General features: G+C 35.5%; 1 protein-coding gene across 2 annotated transcripts in view; it reads right to left on the bottom strand.

Moving 5' to 3' along the window:
- Positions 1–27382, bottom strand: part of LOC112058087 (tyrosine-protein kinase-like otk) — a 66515-nt gene that overhangs the window by 37673 nt on the left and 1460 nt on the right. Inside the window, exon 2 of one of the 2 annotated variants that reach the window (XM_024098764.2) lies at positions 10104–10127. The exons of the other annotated variant lie outside the window; for it this stretch is intronic. Within the exon in view, the coding sequence (XP_023954532.1) occupies positions 10104–10127 (24 nt within the window). The remainder of the gene's footprint in view (positions 1–10103; positions 10128–27382) is intronic. 2 annotated transcript variants of the gene reach the window in all.

Here is a 27382-nt window from a genome sequence, read left to right as displayed (position 1 = left end):
ATGTATGCATACGTTGCTCGATAACCTTCACTATCTTCAGGTGAAAGTCCCATTAGAATCGGTTCAGCTTTGAGATTCATCAGTTTTAGATATTAGCTTAGACACACACGAACAAATACACAAACCACAGACAAACATTTTAAAAATGCTTGTGTGTGTTTTGGTGTCGTGTAAATAACTATACTTTATGTATTTGTTAAAACTCTGCTCTTTGAAATTGCAGATTTACAAATTAGTCATCAATTATTTGTATTGATGACTAGCACTCTCCCATTACTTAATTACGAGTAACTACTTTCCCTTAGTCTTTCTTTCATACTTTCATAGATAGATTTCTGATCTATCCCCCGTCTCCCTTTATATAAGATGAATATACAAAAACAAACAATATCAAGCGATTACGGATCGAATAGCGCAAACTCTGCAACGCTAACAAAGTATACGGACATCTGCGAGGTGGAAACAAAAAGGAAAAAAAATAAACTTGACCAAACACCGCCAACGTTCCGTTCGACGATAAAAATTTCCGAGCTCCGAAAAGCTATCGAAAAATAGTTCGACAAACAAAAGAAACTATGTATTCGCGATACGCATACCTTTGGAAAGTTTGAAAATGGAATAGAACGCGAAATACGCGTTCGGGAACCGTTCTAATCCTACTAACGAATCGACTGCGAAAAAATAAACATGGCCGCGGTCTTATCAATTATTCGTCGCCGGATTTTTGCGACGGGCAACACAATGACCCATCAATGTGGACAAAAACTGGCAGCACCGACATACCGGGCACAAAGCGTCGGTGGAAAAAGCGCGAGATGACTCAACATGAGCCCGCCATGTTTAGAAAATTCTCAAAATGTCTTTTATATTTTTAATTAATTAAAATACTTGGTAAACTCAACAGCAAAAGGTTGTCTGCAATTTTATTTATAAATTAAGGAAAATAACTAACACTTGTGGAATAATTTAGTCTTCTTCTGCGTTAGTCCCATCTCCTATCGGAAATTAGAAATCATTAAGGCTAATTTAACTTTATTCACTGGTGCCCAAATCTGGTACTCCTATTTTGAATCATTGGCGTAAGTTCTCGAGCCAAGATGTACGTCTACGACCAGGCCTTAATTTTCCCGTTATCTTTTCCTGGATAATAAGCTGGAGCAGGTCATATTTGGACATTCGCATTATATGACCCGAGCTTCCTCCTTTGAACTTGCTGCAGAACCTCTGTTGGCTTTTCCATTCTTTGCAGTTTGCAGCACAATAGTGTTGTGTACACGATCCCTTCATGATATTAGCAGCGTCCGCCTGTAAGCCCACATCTCAAACGCCTCAAGCTCCCACATCGCTTGCGTTAGTGTCCAAGCTTCACCCCATAAAGCAAGGTTTCTCAAAGTGGGGTACCCTTAAGGGTTCGCCATTCGAATTACCAAGTCAGAATTAAGGTTAACATTGTCCAAAATTACTCCTAACATTGATTTCATTATTTTCAATATTTTCTTTGAGGGGGGGTGGGGGATCCTCCCAATTAGTTAGTAAGGGGTTTGTTCATTTTAACAGGGGTTCGTGGAGCCGAAAGTTTGAGAAATCCTGCCATAAAGCAACACATACAAAAGGTAACATCGCGCTTTGTAAAAGTTTTAGTGATCATTTGCTTTATATAATAATCGATTTAATGAACATAATACAAGTTAAATTTTACAACCAGACTGTACAAGTAATTGAATTTTACATTAGAATCTAGATTAACTATTTAGTTTTATTTACTACGGGTCATTTGACTAATTGAATATTTAACTAACGGCCGTAGTTTAGTTAGTCCATCGGTTTATCTAGCTTTGGTGCGCGCCGGATTGTATTGGCGCCATGAATTTTTAATTAATGTTTACTGTGAATTTTGTAAACGTACGGATTAATTTATTCATTAACAATTTATACTCGTTGTGATAAATGAAATCTAATTTCCAAAATTGCTGGACTCGGTTGGCGCTGGTCTGGACTAGACTATACATTGAGCGAATATAGAAGTATTTTTTTTTAATTAGTATTATTTAACAAAAGAATTATATTTTGTAATTAATATTTTTAATACAATAGAAAAATACGTGTATATAATAACTTTACAGCGACACTCGGGCACTGCCGCGGTAAAGTTATTGCATAGCATTTTTTTCAATAAGAAATAAATAAAAAACTCATGCAATTATAATTATTTATTTTTTTATTTATGCACTATTTTTTTTCCTTATAAAAGAATAAAATTAAGAAATAAAAGTATAAATAAAAAAAAATGAAAAATGTATTTACGCTGAGCTGGAATCGAATTCTTTGCCCTATGTTTCACACCACTTGCCCAGTTCAGTCGATATGATGACGTCGAAATGTGTTAACTTGATGCACGGCTTAGGTGCTAGGTTTATTTTCGTTACGGAATTTCTTGATTCAGTCGCCGCGCTCAAAGCCCGCCATAAAAGCTATGCAATGGCTAAAAAAGACGTAAAATTCAATGTTCTCTCTTCTTAGTAATCGAACCTTACCCAATCTAACTATCCTACAACTGCACTGGAGAGGTACGGTAGAGTTATTCTCGGTATAGAAAGCATATTTGTACATACAAAGAAATTAGAACATTTTCACATCCGTATTTATTAATACATTCGATACACATTGTGTGTATCAAAACATTCAACCGAGCATCACATCAAAAACGACCTAAATCGAGAGATGTTCGCTCATAAACAATTTTTGATACGCCGTTCATCATCGTTAAAATATCGAATACTAAAGGCGGCTTACCAGCTACCAGCTAGGCTGTGCAATATTTCGTTTTTCCAATGTACTTCTTTGTATTAGACTTAATTGTTTTTTACAAAACAAAACAAAAAAAGAATATTAGTCATATCCAATGAGTAAAAAATTAAATTGTTTACAAAAAAAACATAAAAAATGGACTAAAGTCTACGAGACTACTAAATTACTATTACTGTTATTATTTGACAAAGTTGCATGTCCGACTTTTATTAAGCACTGTTTGACAAACATTTAAAACAAACCCGCAGACGATCAAAATTTTTTAATTTTAACACGTTTAATTAGACAATAAGTTTCTCTAACGGCGTGTCCTACTCTGTTGTACTATACATGGAAAACGCATAGCAGTTTAGCTAGCATAGCTTAGCAACCTCCCATAGTGTGACGCGAACCTAAAATCCGTTACAGGCTAAAAATAAAACAAATGAATTTAGGTCCTGCTAAAGCATTTTTGTCGGAAACGTTTTCAATTTTCAAACAAAACATCATAAGTGACCCAAATCGAAATATTCGACTATAAATTATACGGGATATTTGAACAAACAAACAAATCTGAATATCCATCCATCCATTTTCGAGCCTATTGCGAGTACGTACTCTATGAATTTCTAAAGCTGTAAAAATGGTTATTTGTTTTTATAACTTAACATAATTTGACTGTAAATTTTTGAAACAATATTGACCATATTATGATGTTTTTTACCATGAGTGACATTTTTACTTAAAGATTATTATCAGTCCACGTTTACCTAGCTACATAAAAGATCTTGTTTCCAAAAAAAAAAAACGATAACGCGAAATTTCACGCGAGCGTAATTGGTATCAACTATAAATACATCAATGCATATAAATAAAATTTAAATGTCTGTCTGTCTCTGTGATTCAAAATAACTGTGTTGGCGGCTGTACCGATTTTAATGGGACTCACGCTGAAAGTTGGAGGACGTTATTGGGCATAAAGGCTACTTTATATCCCGTAAAAATGTAAATTCACGCAGACAAATTCGCAGGCATCCGCTAGTTCACAATATAAGTAACTCAATCGATATAGCCTCAATAGCTCAACGGTAAGTAACGGTCAGTCTCATCACCGAGGGGTGGTGGTTCGATTCCTACCCGAATGGTCATAGTCGTACCCACTCCTAACACAGTCTTTTCCGACTAATTGGATGGAAATGGGAATATTGCTCATATTTAAAAAAAAAGATATAGCAAATATTTTTTTTTTAAAGAAAGTATGCTTCTAATACAAGCCAACACTTGTCGGTATGTCAGTCAGTACAGACGTCATCGTTATCATCCCAGACCGATTCAACTAAGCCTCCGTTCTCTCCCGTCTCTCAGTCCCTTTTAATCTGTCACCAATCAGCCGTGCATTAATATGCAATCGGCATTCGGAAGAATCCCCCCATAATACGTCTGGTATTAAGCGCATACACACGTCCCAACCTACACATTGCAAAGTTGACTGGAAATCCAGTGCTGACTCTAGTCTGTGCGAAATTGTTGTATTTGTTCTGTTGAGTATCTGACTGCTGTTATCCGTTACTAAAACAACAATAGATAGAAAAATAAATCATATTATATTACATGTATATTATATTATAATATTTTACATTTTAAAGTGTCCAGTATTTGCATTATGGTTACTTAAGTTACGAAATACAATATATTTATTTCTGTAATAAATCTAGGTGTTATCAATTTTCATATTAAGATTTATTTTTAATTTGGTTTGATAAAACAAAAACCCAGAAAAAGGTTTCAACATCTGAAATGTCAAACTAGCCGACAAATGGAAACGGAAATAGAAACGTCAGAATTCCACGGAATTCTAAATTGACGAATTAATGTTGTGAGCAGCCAGGTACTCGTATTTGGGCTGACTTGTTGGCACGTCTGTTTATGCCAATACATCCCTCTCTATCACATCTGTATAATGGGAGGGAGATGGGAGTACACAAAAGATCGCTCCTGTATTCATGGATGAAGGCGACGATGCGAAGCACTAGACTTGTCGATGACGATGACTGTAGTGATGCGAATGTTGCCGATCATTTATCGATTCGACGTAATTATTTATTTTAGCGATAAAAGACCAAGAAGTAATTACAGGTATCTGACTATTCATTAATATGATTTTGCATGTATCTATTCATATCTTGATCGTTTTTATATAATCTTAATTTTATTTTTATTGACGGAACAATCTAAAGGCTCACCCTGATCTTAAATGGAAAACTAACAAACATTATAAACGCAAGATTTAGCAGCTACGAACAATACCAACTGTTATTGCTGCATTTCCGTGTATAATACTGGTCATAAGTTTTACAAAAGATTTTAGAAGTATCGAAAAAAAAAGTAATTTGTGCATAGATTTTCTATTGAAACAATTAATTTATGTTATGGGTAGAATACTAGTAATTATTAGAACCCGTCATGTAAAATGTGGGCGTGAAAAATTCGAGTAATACCAAACAGAATATTAATTACGTATTTAATAATAATATGGTCAATTACTTAAAATGTTGGTGAGCCATATCTGGGATCGATCCAGACCTAAATTAAAAGAGGTATCAATAACAATTTCAGGCAATTCAAGAAACATAAATTATTATATCGAGATTTTACATTAAATACACATCACTAGTGTCACGAAAATAAAGCCACAGCCACTTGATGACTCCTTCGCAACACGCATTGAAACACTACGAAAGACACTATGGCACACACAGATACACTAAGAGACACTACATAACACTAAGTTACACTATGGCAACACTATTCAGATACACATTTTTTATTCATTGAATTAATAAAGATAATTTTAATTATGTCTTTTAATGTAATAGAGTTATTCGCGAGCTTTTCGAGTGGTTCTCGACTTCTGAATAGCTTTCGAGTTTTTGTCTGTCTGTTTCATTCATTAACTATATTATTATAATTTTAATTAGTTGTGGTATTTTAATTTTGTAGACTCAAGTATGTGAGAAGTTTATTTATATTAAACACTTAGACCGCAAGTGTGTCCGCGTAGAATGGGGTTTTTTCAAAATGTTTGTTTAGTATATATTTAACAAAATATATAACTACAACTTACAAGTGAAGACAGATTAATAAAGGACTGAAACTTAAAAAAAGAGTACTTTCTTTTTTTAATTATTCAAAAGTTTGTTATTTTGAGTTGAGCTTATTTTATTCGCTGTTTGAACTGGAGAAAAAATCAGAAAGACATACCGTATATACCTACATACCGGGGCGTTGTCCTGTATAAGTTCCTTCTACTTAACAACTAGTAGGTCCTGGGTTCATTCATTCATATAGCTGGAGTAAAGTTTTTACTTTTTTTTCTAATTTAATTTGCATCTATGGACTATCAAATGAAATCATAATTTTTTTTTTTTTAGAAAAAGTTTTTTTACCGGTAACTATTTACGTACTGCTAATGGGGATGATGACTAGGTTTGAATATATTGATTTTTATGACACATTCGGGTAAATAGGGTCAATGTTTACTAACTTATACTTATATAAGCAAATATAGTCTGGATATTTGCAAAATAAATGAGATTATAAAATTTCACAATCTATTAAAAATCTTTTATCGTAATTAGATGAAAATTCATACAGTTTTAGCTTCCTTACATTAAAAGTGACATTTTTTAATACTTGAACTATAAACATAAACGCACAAATAACAAAGATATAAGTAATTTTGTTTAAACGCCCATACAAATCTAACGATCATTACATTACCTACGACGTCATTAATTCGTGCCATTTTGTATGGGGCGTTTATCAGGGATCCGTGGCAGCGCCGCAAATCTGACCGTTTAAATCCCTGTAGCTCCGAAAGTAATGATCGCAGATACCCTGTTACTTTTACAAAATTGCTTTACTATTAGCATACTCTTAATTTATATACAATTTAAAAAACTGTCATCATCCCTATTATGTATACCGAATCAAAATATTAAATATATAAAACTGAACCTTGCTCACGAGATTACCGCCATGTGGAAGGTTGAGGCAACTATTGTTGTTCCGATAGTTGTTTCAGTCAATGGTCTTATAGCGAAAAGCTTCGACCAACACCTTAAGAAGCTTACGCTTAACTGTTGGATCAAGAGTCGAATACAGAAGGCAGTGATTCTTGAGACGGCGCGTATTGTGAGGACGTTCCTCACTCTGGTGCCCTGACCACCGGTTGCTTGGGCACTCAAATGTCCCGCAGCGGGAGAGTTGATTTTTTTATAAATTTTTAATAGTGTTTTGTATTATATTTTTATAATATCCTTGTTAAGAATAGGCTATTCGCCTGCTGTACAAAACTAAGAAGATTTTTTGATAGAGGCAGTGTAGATGCCTAGAAACTCTAATCACATTTTTATTTGTGAAAATAATCTCGTTATTGTAATATTTTTATAAAACAAAATTGTATTTTTATCACGTCACCGCAAACGCCAATCATAAACTGTAACGTCAATCGCTACAAGGGATCGGTTTGTGATTGGCGCTTGCGTGACTTGATTGCAAACGCCAATCACGCTGTTATCTCTATGAATGACGTCACACACACTAATGTGTTGTGTTTCGGCGGCAAAAATTTTACGTAGATATTTTTTCATTTATATTAAATTTATTACTGGTTATTATTGACGGGACAAAATAAAAAATAGCTTATAATACTTCCATAATTCAGTTTAAACACTGTTTAGAAAAGAGGCAAGTAGCCTATTAAAAAGGACAAACAAAGTACGTATACCGATATACATACTGTCAGAAAACAGAAACTTTTTTAAAAAGTACAATTTGTTAGAACTACGAGATTCATCCAGTACCCCCAGATTCATCCAGTTAAAAAAAATAAAGAAAGAAACCTAACGCATCGGGCAAATAGCTATTTTGAATATTCACGCGTGCTGCAGCCCAAGTGAAAACACGGTGGGTATGACAAAAGGCTAGTTGCGAGTTCCGCAAACAATGATATCCGCATCCGCTCGCAACATGGCGGGCCATTCATCGCTTTCGGATATTCATTGCGTGCGTTTTGTGGGAGAAAAAAAATATGCAGATTGCCCCGTTGCATTCATATATCCCCCCCCTTTATAGAACATGTATCATAGTGTATGAGATCCCGCGGCGGTTCAAGAAAGCATTGACTTTGCGTCACCGATTTGAGTGCTAATAAGCTATTGAATGGAAGTACTTCGTCGTCGGGATTACTTTCAGTATGAACACTGAGATTGAGCCGTGATAGCCCAGTGGATATGACCTGTGCCTTCGATTCGTAGAGCTTAGATACGAATCCGATCCGGGGCAAGTACCTCTAACTTTTTAGTTACGCATTTTTAGATAAGCGCATTATAAGAAAATAAATATCACAAGTAACAAATGGCGAAGGAAAAAATCGTGAGAAAACTAGCATACCTGGGAATTTTCTTAATTCTCTACGTGTCAAAAGTCCATAAATCTTCATTGGGCTAGTGTGTTGGACTATTAACCTAAGCCCTCTCATTGTGAGAGGAGACTCGTGCTCAACAGTGAGCCGAATACACATGTTTCTGACGGGTCGTTTTGAATCAAAAAATCAGATTACTAGGCAGCGAGCGCTTCATACTTGCAAAAATGTACCCTGGAGAAAGTTAATTATACGGCATTATAATAATAAACTTATTATTATAAGGCCGTATAATATGATTACTTAAAATGGCTATTTTTCGATTTTTTTGAAATACACGCCTACCCTAGTTAAAACATTGTGCACGCCACAGTAGGTATTACAAATTTCATCTTGTTTTCATTTGCGTGTAGACATCTACAAAGTAGTAAGTAGGTACTAAGAACAAAGGTCACCGCCGGTCAAAGCTATATGCTTTGAACTTCAACAGTAAATACTATACGTAATACGTTAACCTTCAGATACTATGACTCATGAAGATTGAAACAAAAATCAACTTGGATTTTAAGCAGTAGTACCTACTTTGTGAACAAACTATGTGATTAATAAAATTAAATAATCTTCTTCGAATACAACTTGAGTTTTTGGCCAAGGGTTGCCTCCAATCTAAAGCGCCTCAAATACCTTTAAACTTTTAGTAAAATTTAACGTGTTTGTCAAATAATTTGATAATTTACGACATTCTTTGTCTTATGAAAAAGTCAAGTTTCACAAGCAAAATTGTAAAACACATTAATTGATCGTTTCTAATGCAATTATTAAGTAAGTGACTTATCATTTAGGACATGATTTTTATAATAATATTATACTGAAGAAGATATAAAAATGCCCGTTTTTTTTTTATAATAGACCCTTGAATCCTGCCACCTTCTGACTCACTATGGTCCAAATTCCATAATTAGGTACTTATGTATAGCAGGAACATAGGCTGACAATATTCAGCCATTTTAAAATATCAAAGAAATATATTTTGTATTAGATTCTCCATATCGTGCTACAAACTGCTTTTGTCTTCAAATTGTGTATCGATTTGTGTGAAATGAAGCCCATTTGACTGAAGATAATACAACTAAAGCTAGGTTGTATTTCCATGTCTATTGCCAAGTCTGCATAATGTTGTCAGTCAGGCAAAGACTTTGTATGTTGAGGTGTTACATAAAAGGCAAAGACTTTGTATGTTGAGGTGTTACGTGTACGTGCCTATCCGACTAGCGAAGGTTGGCAGTCAGTTTCTTGAACTCGTCCTTATCCTTCGCGAGGCGAAATAATTGTGCGGCGCTCGCGATCACGGTCCACTCTCTGATGTTTCTTAGCCAATACTTGCCTCTTGGGAATTCTTAGCACCTCTGTCTCATCTAAGGGATGCCAGGAACTCGGGGCCCTCTTTTTCCGGGACTTTTCCATACTGACGACTAGGGAAAATTGTGCAGTGGTTTCCTATTTTATTCACGCAATGACAATACCAAAATACATTAAAAGTATGCCTATATTCAACATTCTGTATGAACTTTGTTCTTTTTTTTCGTTTCATTTTCCTTCAAAAAAAATTGTGAAAACAAGACTTAAATGGTGCGTAAAAGGTGAAAATAGACGTCACTTTTATCACACCTCCTAAATATGACATCATCACAAACACCGTGACGTTAAAATTTTGTATAGCTAAGATATCGTTGCGAGAATCAAATAGCGCTGAAAAAATATTTTTCCTCGTACTATTTATATTTTTTAAGTTGATTCAATGTAATTATACTCGTACTTCAAATTGGGTTTAAGCTACAAAAATTATAACGCTAAATCGCTCTTTTTACATGACAGAAGTTATATAGCTTACCATCTATTCCCATGGCTAGGAGCCCTGAAACAAAAGAAAACAATTTTTATTATGTATTTTTGAAAATAAATGAGAATATTTCTAGACTCGTACCTACATGTTTTTTTTAAGTAAAGTTTTAAAATTGAAAAAATATAAAAATTAAACATACTTTACTTTTACGAGTAAATACATCAAAACCATCAGGGTGATATTGTGGTAAAGCGTGAATCTGATACATAAAGATAGTAGACTATATTACTTACTATAACACTTCACAATTTATTAGGTTCTGAAGATGCTAAATACGACCCATACGACGCCGACGTGTGAAAATCATAAAAGCCCATACTTATAAATAGTGCAACAACACAAAATCCCTAGGGAGTAAAGTGCGAACATGCAACCCATCAGCGGATATGCTTTTATGTCGTTGTTTCCCTTCATTTGATATAACGGATCAAAAGCCACGAACTGAAAAACAGTGTAATATTGTTAATGTTGACAACTTTATTATATTAAAACACCGTTATTAAGGAAGAGGGAGTAATTACAGTGCTTTCCGCCCGACTGCCTGGGGGTAGGTGATTTATTGTATTACTGGCTTTTGCTTATGCCTTCTTCAATCAAGTTTAATGTTAGAATTTAATAATCATGACACTCTATTATAAATGAAACCAGAAGATTTTACAATATGAAACCATTATAGGAGGGAGGGATATTTATGTAGAATTTATTTTGGGTAACATTTTTCCGTTTTGTCCATCTGACTACAATCTATAAACACATACTTGCGTTTAGCCAAAAAGGATTTTGAAAAGATTTACGATGTAGCAAAAATCAAATGAAAAATACGCATGGATTTGTAAACCTCTCACTTCTTCGATGTCAGTTAATAAAAGCATTAAAACTGAATTTAACGAAAAAACTTTTGCGTTTTATTCCATTACTTCATATACTGGGTCATGTGACTTTTTTGATTCCATACAAAACCACATGACATCCGCGACTGCGGGGCATCTCGTTACGAGGGGCTTCGCCGTCCGGCGCCCTGCCCTATATAGCGTTCACATTGTGTTCTCTGATGAAAGCCACATTTTTACGTTGAAAAGGCACTGTTGATAACTAACTACTTAATTTTTTTCGTATTTTATTAACTCATGGTTTTAATATCATCACTGACGGAAAAGTTGAGAGGTAAAAGATTGACTTGCCTGGCTTGTTAGCGAAAAGGTCATTGACGAATGATAGATGCGAATGTAAGAGTTTGACAAATCTATACTAATATACAAACCTGGAGAGTTTGTTTGTTTGTTTGGTTGAACGCGCTAATCTCAGGAACTACTTTTTTAAGTAAAGTTATTAATGTCTCATTTATTTATTTCTTCTTTTTTTTTTAATTTTTAACAATATAAGTATAAAATACAAAACATTATTAAAAATTTATAAAAAAAAATTATAAAGTTATTTATTGTTAAGAAATAAAAATCTATAGTAATATTATAAATTTCAAACGCGCTAATCTCAGAAACTACTGGTCCGATTTGAAAAATTCTTTCAGTGTTATATTATCCCCGTATTCCTACGGGAACGGGAACAACGCGGCGTCGGCTAGTTAAACATATTTCACTTTTACGAGTAAGTACATTAAAACCATTTACCATCAGGATGATATTGTGGTCAAGCGTGAATCTGATACATAAAGATAGAAGACTATATACTATACTAATATACAAACCTGGAGAGTTTGTTTGTTTGGGTGTACGCGCTAATCTCAGGAACTACTGGTCCGATTTAAAAATTCTTTCAGTGGTAGATAGCCCATTTATCGAGAAAGGCTATATATTATGCCCGTATTCCTACGGAAACGCGAACCACACGGGTGAAACCGCACGGCGTCAGCTAGTTACTCATAAGTGGTATAATCAAAAGTGGACATACCTACAAAGATTTGGCAGGGAGGTAGTTTAATTATAGTTAGTAACCATCGGCTAAGAATGGATTTTGGGGTCTACGGACTCTCAAGTTTAAAGAAATAGGTGGGTATTCCAAAAACGATTTCTATCCAACATATTATTGTATGTTTTGTGTCGCGCGTCCATGTTTAGTGTAGCGAGATCGGCAAGTGTCACACTCGCGACAAGCGAGCAGGGCGGCGCGTGTAATGAGTCGCGCGACACTCCGAGGCTAGAGGCGATTCGTTAGCCGACAGTTAGAGAGTTTTAATTGCTAGGGCTGCCACTACTGCTAGGAATTCGCGAATACTTCTAATTTCGTGACATCTTTAGCGTAATTATACCAATGTCTAGAACTATGAAGGAATTCTGATTGAATTCCCTACACGGGACAATTAATACAATTTTTATATTTACTGATTAGTTTGGTCAGTATGCCTAGCGTGCGACCAAAGACATATCTCGTGAAGAGAAATAGACAAAATGTCAACCAATCACGGCGTAGTAGTCCCAGTCCTGTCTCTATCCTACCAGCAAGCCTATTATGTATAATATTTTATCTCGGTGTACAACTCAAATAATGAGTCACTACATCGTTTTTCATTGTATTTTCTTTTATGTGATCATCTGACTTGACTTCGCCATTTTACATCAGGGGCAGTGATATTTTGTTTTTACGATTACCTAACATTTTACCGAGATTACGTAAATAGCGGTTTGTCGTATTTTTTTTTTTAATTTAAAATTACGATAATTATGTAATTCCTCTGAAAACACAATGTTAGATTAGATGACTGTAACAACGAAAATATCATACACATCAAAATCCTAAACTGATCAGTGTGGCTAGTGGCAGTTTTCATACTGTGACTATCGCATAACCGTAAACGCGAATTTCTAAGTAATTGAAACAGTTGTGCAGTAGTGCCACTAGATGGCGCTGTTTCAATTCCTTTGAAATTCGCGAAAGTATGAAAACATTGAAAAATGTCACTAGGCACACTGTGCTGGGAATAAGAACCTGGACCTATCTGTTGAGAACCACAGCTGCACCAACTGAGCCAGAGAGGTCGTCAAAATTAATGAACTGTATTTTGACCGCGTGTGGCAACCCTACCGGCGCGTTACATCCCGGCTGGTGGAGCTGGAGTGGCGGGCGCGTGTTTCATAACGTTTTAATGGCGCGCCTTAAATATTAGTTATGTGCATAAAACGTTACATTTTCAACTACCCCGTACAGTATGGGGTAGTGGTATTTAATTTTATTACTTGTTTTTTTTATTTTTTAATCTGACCTTTTGCCTTGGACTTGCCATGCCTTAGACTTATGGTCCTGGAAGAAGCTAGTGGTATGCGCGGTGGATTTACAAGACGGAGGTCCTGGGTTCGATCCCCGGCTGGGCAGATTGAGATTTTCTTAATTTGTCCAGGTCTGGCTGGTGGGAGGCTTCGGCCGTGGCTAGTTACCACCCTACCGGCAAAGACGTACCGCCAAGCGATTTAGCGTTCCGGTACGATGCCGTGTAGAAACCGAAAGGGGTGTGGATTTTCATCCTCATCCTAACAAGTTAGCCCGCTTCCATCTTAGACTGCATCATCACTTACCATCAGGTGAGATTGTAGTCAAGGGCTAACTTGTAAAGAATAAAAAAAAAAAAAAAAAACTAGTCATACCAAACCGTACTAATTACATAAACCAGATACAATGTATGACAACTGCTTTTTTTTAATTTTTAATGAAATTAAATGAATCCGGACAGTTTACGTGTAAATAATCACTTCCTATGGTATTGACTAGGGTTTTAATAGTATCTATTATGTATTCTGTGGTAGTAAGTAGTTGAGCATTTTCTGACATGAATCTAAGAAGCATTTCCTTATTACGGTCTGAAGGGTATAGGCCTGACTAATCTAAATTTGAAAGCGAAACGTCATCACGATCAAGGATACAAACACGAAATATCGAAAACCGCTTAACGTTCGAAGATGAAAATTAGCAGGGAATAAGGTTTTACTAGAAGTCCGCTAAGATTGGATTTTGCGAAAGGGTCGGATTAAAGAGTTCTAAGGGAGGATGTCCGCTGGTCTAAGTAGAAAGTAAAGAAATTCCCAAGTATATGAGAGCAAAATCAGGGTTCACTGGCGTGGTTTCTTGAGAAACCAGTGATGAAATGGTTTTAACAAATTTTAAAACTTGAAAGCTCAAGATTGATTGGAACTTGTAAGGCTGCACTGTTGTCACCGTTCTTTGGAAAGGGGGAAATATTAAATACTAGTAGACGCCACGCGGTTTGACCCGCGTGTTTCTCATTCCCATAGGGATACGGGGATAAAATGTAGCCTCTAGCCTTCCTCGATAAATGGGCTATCTAACACTGAATGAATTTTTCAAATCGGACCAGTAGTTCCTGAGATTAGCGCGCTCAATCAAACAAACAAACTCTTCAGCTTTATAATATTAGTATAGATTTAAAAACATGATTTAAGTACTGATAAACTTACCTCGCCTTAATAATAAGAAAACTTTCCCTTGGTAAAATGTTTGCAAAAATAACGAAAATCGGATGATTATTTCATGCAAACAGTGATTGTTTGCATGAAATAATCATCCGATTTTCGTAATCATCACATACATGAAAAAATTGCAAACAATCGCACAGATATTACGTATAGATACGTGTCAAGCATAGTCGCGAGTACAAACCTTGTTTTATAAAGGTGGTTTGAAAATTCGAAAATTTAGGCGGTTTGAAAATTTAGGCGAGGCGATACAAATTTAACCTAACACGGGAGTAGAATCCACGACCTCTTGTTACAAATGGCTAGTCATCGCACTGAAACGCTTGAGGAGTCTTCAAAACCACAGCAACGTGCAAATGCTTTGGCTCCTTTCTTTTTCTTTCGTGAATAATAGGCTTGGCCTGAAAAGCGATCTTAGTTCTTACATTCATACTTAGCCAGGTTTTTTTTTCAACTTTTCTCACTAAAGAATAAGGACAAGGTATAGTTTCTTTTTTTTTTCTTTCGCGAATAATAGAGTTGGCCTGAAAAGCGATCTACATAACGATTCGTACATTCATACTTGGCCCGTATTTTTTTCAACATTTCTGTAAAAAGCACAATTATATAGTAGAACCGTTTTAAAAAGAGGCTTTTTACCGTTTTAATAGGTGTATAGTTCCTTTATTGTATAGCGAACAATTCTTGCATTCATACGAAGCCAGTATTTTTCACAAGAGTTCGTTTATTGTTAGCATGTGTAGGTCAAATCTTGGAAGCTAAATTAGAAGCACTAATAAACTGACTTCAAAAAAAGAAGAGGTTATGAATCCAACGGAATCTTTTATTTTTAAGGTTTCGTATCTTAAAAGGAAAAGGCGGAACCCTACCACTAATAACACTTTGTCTGTTTGTGTTTGTCAAGACGTTTATTTCGGAAACGCATGGGGGTATCGAGTTAAAATTCAAACCATACACTTAAAGTCTACTTTTCTTTAGAACTGTGACATCTAAGTTAACGTAAAATACGTATATTTTGACTGTAGTCAAGTTTCAGTTTTTATACTTTTTTATTTCTTTCTGCAATGGGAACTAGTCTTTAGTTTCGTAACTACTCTACGCAAGTGAAAACGCAGGAAAAATTTCGAAAAACAGGAGAGTTTCCCTCGCGCGAACAACCAAGCCAAGCTAAGGACAATGCAGCTCTTAAGGCCACTTTCCAAATTTCAGGGTTGAGTGTCGCTATCGGCGGGCTTATTTTACTAATGACAAGCATAGAGCGTTTTTATAGTGTGATCTCATCAGATGGTTTTTAGAGTTCCGTACTCAAAGGGTAAAACGGGATCCTATTTAAGGCGGCCAACCGTCCCGTATTCTGCGGGACCGTCCCGTAATGCTAGATGTAATCCCGCTTTGAAATAATTTGGCGTAACATGAGGCGTAAGAGCGGGAGAGGTGTGATATACAAGGGCATTTGACTTTTGTACCTAAGTTTTGTGTTTTTATCCCCCCCCCCCTCCCCATCTATCCACAATAAGTCCAGTTTTCAGAAAGTTGGCTGCCTTAATCCTATTACTATAAGACTCCGCTGTTGAGAATTGAGAAATGTCATCTACCTACTGTATGATATCCACTAGTAGGCACTGGATGACATTTGTTACATACAATCTCAATTTCGTATATGTCAACTAGCATAGTGAATTAGCCTGCTGGCCAGATAAAACTAATTTACATAAATCTGGAATTATTTATCATCCAGAGTTATTTGCAAAAAAACTCAATTTCTTTCATAACTTTGAAAGAAATTGAATTTTTTGACAAAGGCATTGAATCTGTAAACACAGAAACAAACTAACCATTGGACCAACGAGGTATAATATGAACACCTCATAATATTCAAAGAGGCAGCCATAATGATAATTTGTGACCCTTAATTACCGCGAAAGTCTCAAGAGAATGACTCGAGAACACAAACTCGAGGGCAATTAATGTTTCACGCTTGGCCGAATACACCCTACGGTTTACTCCGTAATGTAGCGCACAACTGAAATACAGACTTATTTTTATACTAGCGGACGCCCGCGACTTCGTCCGCGTGGAATTTAGTTTTTCACAAATCCCTCGGAAACCATGGATTTTTCCGGCATAAAAAGTAGCCTATGTGTTAATCCAGGCTATAATATATCTCAATACCAAATTTCAGCTAATTCGGTTCAGTAGTCGAAGCGTGAAAGAGTAACAATCATTCATATCATCAAAATCATCAGTTTTCGCAAATCTCGGGAAACCATGGATTTTTTCGGGATAAAAATAGTTATCCAAAGTAAAATGTTAACCCAGAGTTTCCATTCCAAATTTCAGCCAAATCGCTTGAGTAGTAGCGGTGTTATTGAGTAACAAACATCCAAACATCCACACAAACTTTCGCGTTTATAATATTAGTAGGAAGTAGTGAGTGTAGTAATAAAAGCTCTTTTTTTTTCAAAGTTTTTCTCGAATTCTTAGTCCTCGAAGCCAAGAAGAAGAAGAAGTCAGAATTTCGTAATTTAATACATTTGTATAATGCTTAAGAGTGTTGTCTTAACCAAAGGGTAGTTAATGAGTAAAGAAATGTTTCGGTATCAGCTATAATTATTTTTCGTACACAATTTTAGTTGAAATTAAAAACTCCGTGTTTAAAACCTAGGAATGCTATAACTAGTACCAAATTATAATTTATTCTGAGGCATGAGCCAACTTCTCGCTTGCCGTCGCTCGGCGAGACTGTGTCAAGCGTTTTGCGGCACTCAACAAAATACAGTGCACTGAATATATTTACTTTACGTACTACCCGCATTATTCTATAGTGTCCTCTCTTGCTTTGCTTTACGAAGATAGAGTTAAATAGATACTCTAAGTAATAAACTTAGCTTAGTATTTAGTTACTAAACGGCGTTTTACGTATCTTTTTTGTGTTGACGGAACGAGCAATATTGTTTAGTAGGATGCATGAAAACTATTGCCTATAACAGCTGCTCTAGTCATGTTACATAAATATTCTCTTTCTACAATCGTTAACGCTTAAAAATATTAAAAATGTGTTGGAATGACATATCCGACTGATCACATGACCTATCGCTAAATGTCATTCTCATACATTTGCTAATTTTCGAAGCCTTAACGTTTGTATCTGAGAAGATATGTAACATCTTTCTCATGTTAACCTTCACGTGCCTGTCATTTTACCAGCAAACAAAATACAGTTATATTGGTTATCAAGAGAAATAAACAACAGTAGTTCCCCCGACAAATACATCACAAGGAGAAACTCCCTTAAAAGGAGATGGTCCAAAATTGTATGGAGCCCAGGTCCAGTCATTGTACCCTAGCGAAAATAAAAGAAAATATTTTTTTTAACCATTTTTGATTATAGAAATCTACGAATTTACTTTAATTCTTTCGAAATAATATTAATTATCTCCCGAGAAATGCAACACTATTAAGGGTAATAATGGCGGGTTGATGACGTTTTCAATGCAGTAATCAATTTGACGCTGTCAATTGTCATGTAATAGTTGCTTTAAGGGCGCCATCTTGATATAACTCAAAAACTTGGGTTTTAATTTTATTTTTATTTTTTTTAGTTTATTCATTTTAATAAATTTTAATAAGATCCTTGTATTTTTTTTAATTTTTATGATACAGGGTACAACAGTGGACCTGAAATGGACCATCTCCTTTTATAAATACTCTACCCCGCGGATTCAAGCAGAGTAAATCTGCTACACCAGAACACAATCCATGAGTGTGTAAGAATTCATCAGATTTGTTTAGCAATTGGTGAATGAGTAGCAGACATTTCTCTACATATCCTTACATCGATCTGTCTAAACAATTTTTTTTTATAACAAAGTATAGGAAAGTAACTAAAATGAAATCAAATCTATAATACGTTCACTACACGCAAAAAGAAATACTCTTAACAATAAATCGTGAAGTTACCATTCAAAACAATTTCACAAGCAGTTTTTAATCCTACCATATTTTATTCCGAATTACTAAAAGTTACCACAGCATAAACCAAATCGATTTCAAAAGTCTCACTCTAATTAGCAAGTCCATACATTTTCAAACAAAAACCTGTAGGGATTAAAAATATTTCATACTAACAAATCTCAGACGGGATTTGTAACTGAATATTATGAATAAAATATTACAAAATGTATTCAAAAAAGTCACTGGAATATAAAAATTGTTCCCTGTCTTATACACAAAAAACTGATTTCGAAATGCCGATGCAAATTTATCTAAGTTTCAATTCAACGTTCCATCTAGGATATGAAAAATAGAAATATACATTTTGAAAAAAAAGGCTAAAAACAAACCGGTGCGACTGCCTGAGTGTACAATGAGCGAGCGGTGGTAATTTCAAATCTCAACTTTAGATAATACGGATTAGAGTCGAATTTAGATTAGCGCTATGCAAATTTTCCAATGATTTCTTGATTGGTTCGCGTCACAAGCGATAGCGGGTAAGAATGAATTGTAATTGAGTGTATTTATGAATATTTTATTTATATTCGTAATTCGCTAACGTTGTATTAACTATCAACATCAATTTAAACTCCATATTCTTTAGGATTTTGTTTAGGTTATAAATTTATTGCAATTTTCGTGCCAAGGAATCAAAAATTTTCATCACTATGTAGAACTTCAAAATAGATTTATTTAAATTGTTGCCGATACAATGCCAAAGAAAACTTAGCCAGTCGTGTAAACTTCATGCGTACATACATTATAACGTATACTACCTATGTAGTTTCGAAATTTTTAGTTAATTATTTTCAAATTGTTGTTTCCCAGTATAATGAATAAGGAACAAAATTACGTGGAATACGTTTATCTTGTTTCGAAATTCAAACCCATACGGTTCTTAAATGAGATTCTACATATATCGTGACACAAAACAATCTCACCACAAAATAAAATCTATCAAGATTTCATAGTGTCTCTTATAGTGCTTACCTTTAGTAAACACCCTGTGCGTGCCACTGGTTGCAGCGTTGGGATTTTAAATTCTATTTACTCTGTTCGCGATAATGTCTCAGCTTACACCACAACTCTACAAACAAGGGGGAAAATATCCAGGATCGTAAATATGTCGGGTTTTATAGTTACGCGCCCCTGCGCGGGGCTGCGAGGGTGCTTTTCTTCCACCGCTTGTTAGCCTAAGGCGACAGACACACTGACGATAGTCGTATCATAGTCTTAGCGACATAATAATCGTCACAATATGTCTTATTACCTTGTGGTGAAGCTGATTTTAGTGGTGATGTGTTTTGCTCATTAGTGAGGGTTCACAACTTTCACTAAATTTATTTTTAAGTCCATAACAGAGATTTAGAGTTTCTTTAGAATGCTCATCATGAATGCACACAACACAAATAAAAAAAATAATATGGTATACGGTTGCAAAATCGCAATAAATTGCAAAATAAATTTGCTAAAACAACGAATTTTTCAAATATAGTGACTTCAATTGAAAATATTTGTCTGTTTGTTTTGTTTGTTTGTTTGTTGGTAAGTTGGCAAGTCGCATTTTATCGCACATTTCTACCCAGCCAGAGTTCTGGATTGCTTAGATTTTTAGCATTTTAATTAATCACTCAAATATATTCCTCGAGAGAAAGTCGTATCGTAACTTATAATATCTCTTGACAGGTAGTAATATCTCTTATTTAGGTCTCGGGTTACTTTCTTATTTAGACATTACATATTACATCAAATATTACGAAAAATCGCGTCGCAAGTCGCAACTTGTCGCACGTGCGTATGGAGCCTTACACAGGGCCACGATTGCTTATCTCTGCAGGCTTGCTTAGGTCTTGAACACTTTACTTTATTACACAGATATCTTCCTCGAGGGACAGTCATATCGCAACCAGAAGCTCGTGCGTACTGAGCTTTGGATTGAGTGTACAATTGCTTATCTCAGCTCAGACTTGCTCAAGTTTCAAGAACTTCACTAATATTACAGATATTTTAGGGAGTCGCGAGTTACGGAGACTTAGATTGAGTCCACAAATGCTTATCCATGCTAAGACTAGCTCAGATTCGAAACATGTTTACTTTAAGTAAGTAAATATAAGTTAGATAAAAAAGCTATTTCAAATCAAGTGATAGGTAACCTTATCAAACAAACCTTCAGAGGGAATATTTGTTATTGGGCGCACTGAAGTCTGGAAAATGGTTTAGAATTTAGATGGAATACATCCCAGCACCATGGTTCGCTACATTCATAATGTTGTTAGACTCACCGTTAATAAACACAAAGCTTAAACATTATGGTCACGAATATATATTTAATTCCTGAGCCCAAGGACTGCCTTCTCGTACCTTCAAGTCAACCCTACTTCTTTGAGTGCCTCTCCGACTAGAGAAGGTTTTTATTCAGCTTCGTAAACTCCTCTCTATCTATCGCAAATCGCAATAGATGTGCGGCACTCGCAGTCCACTCTTTGAGGTCCTTTAACCAGGACTGCTTTCTGCGACCAATTCCTCTTCTACCGGCAATCTTTCCCACCATGATGAGCTGTAGGAGCTCATATCTCTCGTGCTGTAGTATGTGCCCTAGATACGCTTTTCTCGTCTTGACTTGACGCATCGCAGAACTAATGCCCGAAAAGTCTATGCCATCAAGAACAACACTTGTACAATATACCAATTCTCGCAACTCAGTTGTTCTGTACTTCTGTGAGATCCATGTAATACCAAGTCGGTTACAGATAGAAGGTCCCTTAATTACGGACTGTTATTCAGTCCTTATATCTTCTATCTCAAGTTATTACGTAATTAGCTTATTTTGCCCCTATTTATTTGTGTAACCTTACCCTTACCTTATCAGTCAATGAACGTCTACAGCTGGACATAGGCCTATCGCATGGACTTCCAAAAACAACGGTCTCGAGCCGCCAGCATCCAATGGTTCCCTGCAACCCGCTTGATGACCTCAATTTTTGTAAATAGGTACCCCCAGATTTTGAATCGTCAATAAGTTATTGGTTTTTACAATAATAATAATAATAATAATAATAATTGTTAATTTGCAAGAATACAACATTCCACTAAATTAATAGTGTGCAAATATAAAAAATACAAATAGTCACAATTACCAAATTACATATCTATACTTCTACACTAATATTATAAAGCCGAAGAGTTTGTTTGTTTGGTTGAACGCGTTAATCTCAGGAACTACTGTACCGATTTTGAAAAATTCTTTCAGTGTTAGATAGCCCATTTATCGAGGAAGGCATATATTATTCCCGTATTCCTACGGGAACGGGAACCACGCCGATGAAACCGCGCGGCTTCAGCTATCTATACTTATAATAAATCTGTAGAGAGGTAAATTCTGTACATGAAATATATTTCCAAAATAACTATCAGGGGGTGATTAGTGATCGATACTGATGCCAAAAATGCAATCAGTAAAATTTTTGTCTGTCTGTCTGTCTGTCTGTCTGTCTGTATGTTCTTTATAGAAACAAAAACTACTGGACGGATTTTAACGAAACTTGGTACAATTATTCTACATACTCCTGGGCAGGTTATAGTATACTTTTCATTACGCTACGATCAATAGGAGCAGAGCAGTGAAGAGAAATGTTGAGAAAACGGGAGAAGTTACTCAATTTTTTAAGCTTCCGTCGCGTGTACAGCGTTAATGGTTAAAGCTACATAGAAATCATGTATGACGGAAATGTTTTCCTTAAAATTATCTATAAAAACACAACAGCATATATATGTCTATCTTTTATGGTTGACTCACAATAGCACGTGTAACTCCCGATAGCTTAGCAGCTCGGAGCTTTCTAATCACTCATCCCTAACTAAAAAAGTTAATATTATTACCTATTCAATAAAAAAAGAATCATAAAAATCGGTAAAGAAACACCAAAGTTATACAAGAAATACGCTAAGCCATCGCGCGTGCATATGCTATATGAATTATTTTTGTGTAACGGTTGCCGCGCTCGACGCGACTCGCGGGGGGGGGGGGGTGAATAAATAAAGCCTGCTAAACTAAACTGCAGCCTTAATGAGTAGGGTAGGGGTAGGGTAGGGTAGGGGTAGGGTAGGGTAGGGTAAGGTAGGGGTAGGGTAGGATAGGGGTAGGATAGGGGTAGTTGAAAGTTTACAGCGACTTTCACGTGGACGAAGTCGCGGGCGTCCGCTAGTAAGTAAATAATCTTAAAGAATATACATATATCAAATAACAAATATACGGACCATCAGTAAGCACTAAACGGCAACTTTACCTACGAGTGTTTTACTAATAATTCACCCACACAAATGCGTTTTTATTACATTTGCAGATGTAGCAATAGCAGTTACAATAAGCAGATGTGGAATAATTACGATACCTATAATTTAATTGAAAAAATCGCACACACATTTATCGATAATGTATTCATTATTCACCCTTTCGCGACGAGACAATTAACACGATAATGAGGCTACTATAGCGAAGATAGTGTTTGGTATTGGATACAAATAGTAAGGCATTAAAAAAAAACATACCAAGTTTGCGTCTGGTCGCGAATTAGGGTTCTGTAGTTGTACGTCACCGATATCGACTTATATTATAGTATTTTAACGCAGGCTCTAAAAACGTAGGCTTTAAAATTGACATCAATGTCAGAAATAAAATTTTTATAACCAAAATTTTAGCTTAATAAGTAATTTATCCATCTATACATAGCGCCTTAAGTTGAAAAGGAAGCGGAAAACCCAAATTAATTATCTTTCGACCTACTCGTACATTAATATAATATAATATAGTGGTTTTTGGTTTGCTTTGTCGGCTACAACGGTTTTATCAATTTTGAACCTACTTAGCTGTTTATAGCTTTCCTTCTAATTTCTTACAATATCCTACTTTTAAGATTTTTACGTATCCAGCCCTCCCTCCCTTTGTCAGCTAAACACATTTTTGACTGTAACAAAAATTAGCGCTTTAAGCTTTCTTATTTCACAAGTGAATCATTAAATCGAAAAATGGTAGCAACATACCCATAATAGTTTTTAAAAACCTATCCAATTATCACTTTCATCAAATCATCCTCACTTTATATATAGGGAGTTACCTTAAAAATGTAATTTTAAAGATTTTACTTCACACTTAGTTAGCGTGCTTAATACATACTCGCGCTAAATTATTAATGCTTTCTAGTAACTATGCAATGGCAAAACTATAAGGGTTCTTTTGGTACTACGGAACCCTAAAAACAACAAAGTATGTTTAGAATGCGATTAAAATTCTCCATACAAGTGGATACTACGACAGTGAAATGTTCTGAGTAGTAATTAAAAAAAACTAACTCGATATGACAGTAGGAACCTACGTACACATTTCTAAAGGGGGTTGTATTTATGTACATATACATCTAATGACACACACGAATACACACTCGACTTGTATTATTATTTTGTAAAAAGACCTAAAATAAAAAAACGGCCTACGTGGCGCTATGGTATGCGCCGTGGATTTCCAAGACGCAGGTTCTGATCCCGGCTGGGCCGATTGAGATTTTCATAATTGGGCCAGGTCTGGTTGGTAACTGGCTACCGGCAATGACGTCGTCGTCGTCATCAACCCATATTCGGCTCACTGCTGAGCTCGAGTCTCCTCTCAGAATGAGAGGGCTTAGGCCAATAGTCCACTACGCTGGCCCAATGCGGATTGGCAGACTTCACACACGCAGAGAATTAAGATAATTCTCTGGTATCCAGGTTTCCTCACGATGTTTTCCTTCACCGATTGAGACACGTGATATTTAATTTCTTAAAATGCACACAACTGAAAAGTTGGAGGTGCATGCCCCGGACCGGATTCGAACCCACACCCTCCGGAATCGGAGGCAGAGGTCATATCCACTGGGCTATCACGGATTAATGACGTACCACAAACCAATTTAGCGTTCCGGTACGATGTCCTGTAGAAACCGAAAGTGGTGTGAATTTTTCATCCTCTTCCTAACTAGTTAGCCCGCTATCTAAGATTGCATCGTCACCTACCATCAGTTGAGATTGTAGTCAAGGGCTAACTTGTCAAAACTTGAAAAATCACGGCTTCAGCAAATTCAAACCTGAACAGAGAATTGAACCCACCTAATAATACAAAACAATCCATAGTCCATAAAACAATTAATAGTTTTGAACTTAATAGTTTAAAATTCCGGGGTTTTTACAAAAAAAAAACAATATTTGGGCGCGCCATATCGGGAGTTAATTAAAAAGTCGCAAACAGTAATAATGGATGTATTCCGAGCCAGGTAACCGTCCGACCGGCCCGGGTTAATTAACGAGAACCAATAGCCCGTGATTTATTGACTTGCATGTACCAACCTACCTAATTATGTATATTGATGTAATTTTTGTCTACTTTCAACTTTCGTATTTTTAGCAGTTAGTTTTTTATTACCCGACTACAAGAAGGGTTGTTTTTCGCGCGTATCTTGTATGTATGTATGTAAGTAATATTCTTTACAAAATGACGCTGCGTTTTACCCACGTAATACCCCCGTTACCGTATGAATACAGGGATAATATAGCCTATAGCCTTCCTCGATAAATAGGCTATCTAACACAGAAAGAATTTTTCAAATCGGACCAGTAGTTCCTGACATTAGCGTGTTCAATCAAACAAACAAACTCTTCAGCTTGATAATATTAGTTATATTAGTTATTACCTCATATCTGCCAAACCATTGAACGGATTTATGTAATTAAGATATCGTTACATTTGTCTTAATAACGCAAGTGTTCTTAGATAGGTGATAATTTCACCTAAAAAAACAGTATGACGACTGTGACGACTCGAGATTTTTTTTTTCACATATTGCGATATGGGTATCAAACAGAGCTTATCAAGAAGATTTCGAAATGGTATATCATGGTTATTTTATATAGCTATACAAAATTTAGGTACGAACACGAGTTGTCTAATTTTTTTTATTATTTATTAGGTGTTCTGTTCTGTTTTTGAGTTTATCGCGAACAAATAGACAAACGTCTGTCATCTTCTGTACCTTATCCCACTTAAGTGGGATTGGCAAAATGTCAAATTTCTTCCATTGATTCTATCATTTGTCAATTTATCCTTTTACACACTCCAATCATCTCTTTTTTGGCTTTCCTCTCATCTTGTTTCTCTCCACTTGCAATTTCAACATTCTTTTGGTACGACTTTCATCCTTCTGCACCCTCCTTTATGTCCATACCAAACTAACCTTTTACTCCTCAACTTTTCTGTCACTGGCAACACTTTTAAACTTCCTTATGCTCATTCCTTGTTTTATCCATTCTTTTCCCACATCCATCTTAACATTATTCTATTATTTGTCCCTTTTACCGCCCCACATCCTAATCCATACAGCAGCACGACAGGTCTTACGACCGTTTTGTATATTTTACCCATAGTTTATTAATGGAACTTTAATTTTAGAAAACGCGTGAAAAATCAATTATCAATTTCGGAATTTTGCGTGAAGTGACTTGAGTAGAAAAGGGGAGTGCTAGTTAAGTGTCAAAGACATCTTTAACCCTACACACAACGTTCACAAGTGCGTGACTCCACTCAAGGTCATTCTCTTCCATTCTAGGGCCTTATTTTGGTTACAGTTTGATTTGCTAATTAAGTTGGCCTGACAAATATGTGAATCATAACCTTGGTTCGACATTGGTTTTCTTATTTTCATAATCCACTTCTGAGTCTGCTAAAAATAGTCATATGGACCAAGCATTTAAAATATCTCTATCAGATGAGTATTATGTTAATTGAAGCTATACATAGAGAGAGATGATTATCTTAGCATCTATCTATAATTAAATTTAACAGAATAAACTGCAACTAAGTCTTGGAGTTCATAAAACAAGAACTTCATCTAAACAATAAAATAATTAAATTAAATGCACAATGTCAATTTATTACACAATGCAATGCATTAAATTGTATATAATTATCTACTTTTAAGTTCAAGTTTAATGTACGCATAAGCTCAGAAGTATGTACTTAGCAACACTGTATTTTATAACAATGAAAAATAAACTCAACCCTAATGCCTTAGTAATAGAATATGTATCAGCATAGCAAAATATTTGTGCACTGTTTGCCATGGTCTGCCATATGAGATTACATTACATATACAAACATCCATTGTTATGAAATGGTTATTATGAAGATGATAGGACTTCCAGGTATCTATCGTAGGCACATAGCAGTGCTACAGCCAAGTTCCAATCAAAAGACTAAACTAAACTAAAGAAAAAATAATCCTACTAATATTATAAACGCGAAAGTTTATATAGATGATTGTATGGATATTTGTTTGGATGTCTGGAATGGAGTGGATGGAACTCTTTAACGCCGCTATTACTGAAGCAATTTGGCTGAAATTTGGAATGGAAATAGATTTTACTCTGGATTAACACATAAGCTACTTAAAAATCCATGATTTCCGAAGGGTTTATAAAAAACTGTTCTAATTCCACGCCGACGAAGTCGCGGGCGTCCGCTAGTTATAATTAAATATTATTATAAAGGGGTACATTTTTCGAGAATGAGCTCTAAAATTATTTAATTAATGGGAAGCTTTCAGCAAACAAAGGGAATAAATATTTGATCCCTGAAACCATACTGTCTCTGTTAAAATTCTACAAGAACTGTTGACATTATTTGAATAATTTAACTATCACTAAATAATAAAATAGAAATTTAATTTCAATTAAAAACAAAATGAAAATACTACAAAGGTTTCAGTCCAAGATACTGCGAATTATAACAAAAATTGGTTTGTAACTAAC

The sequence above is a fragment of the Bicyclus anynana genome, chromosome 18 (genome assembly GCF_947172395.1).
Source record: "Bicyclus anynana chromosome 18, ilBicAnyn1.1, whole genome shotgun sequence".
Taxonomy (NCBI): Eukaryota; Metazoa; Arthropoda; class Insecta; order Lepidoptera; family Nymphalidae; genus Bicyclus; species Bicyclus anynana.
This window is presented reverse-complemented; position numbering and strand designations above follow the sequence as displayed.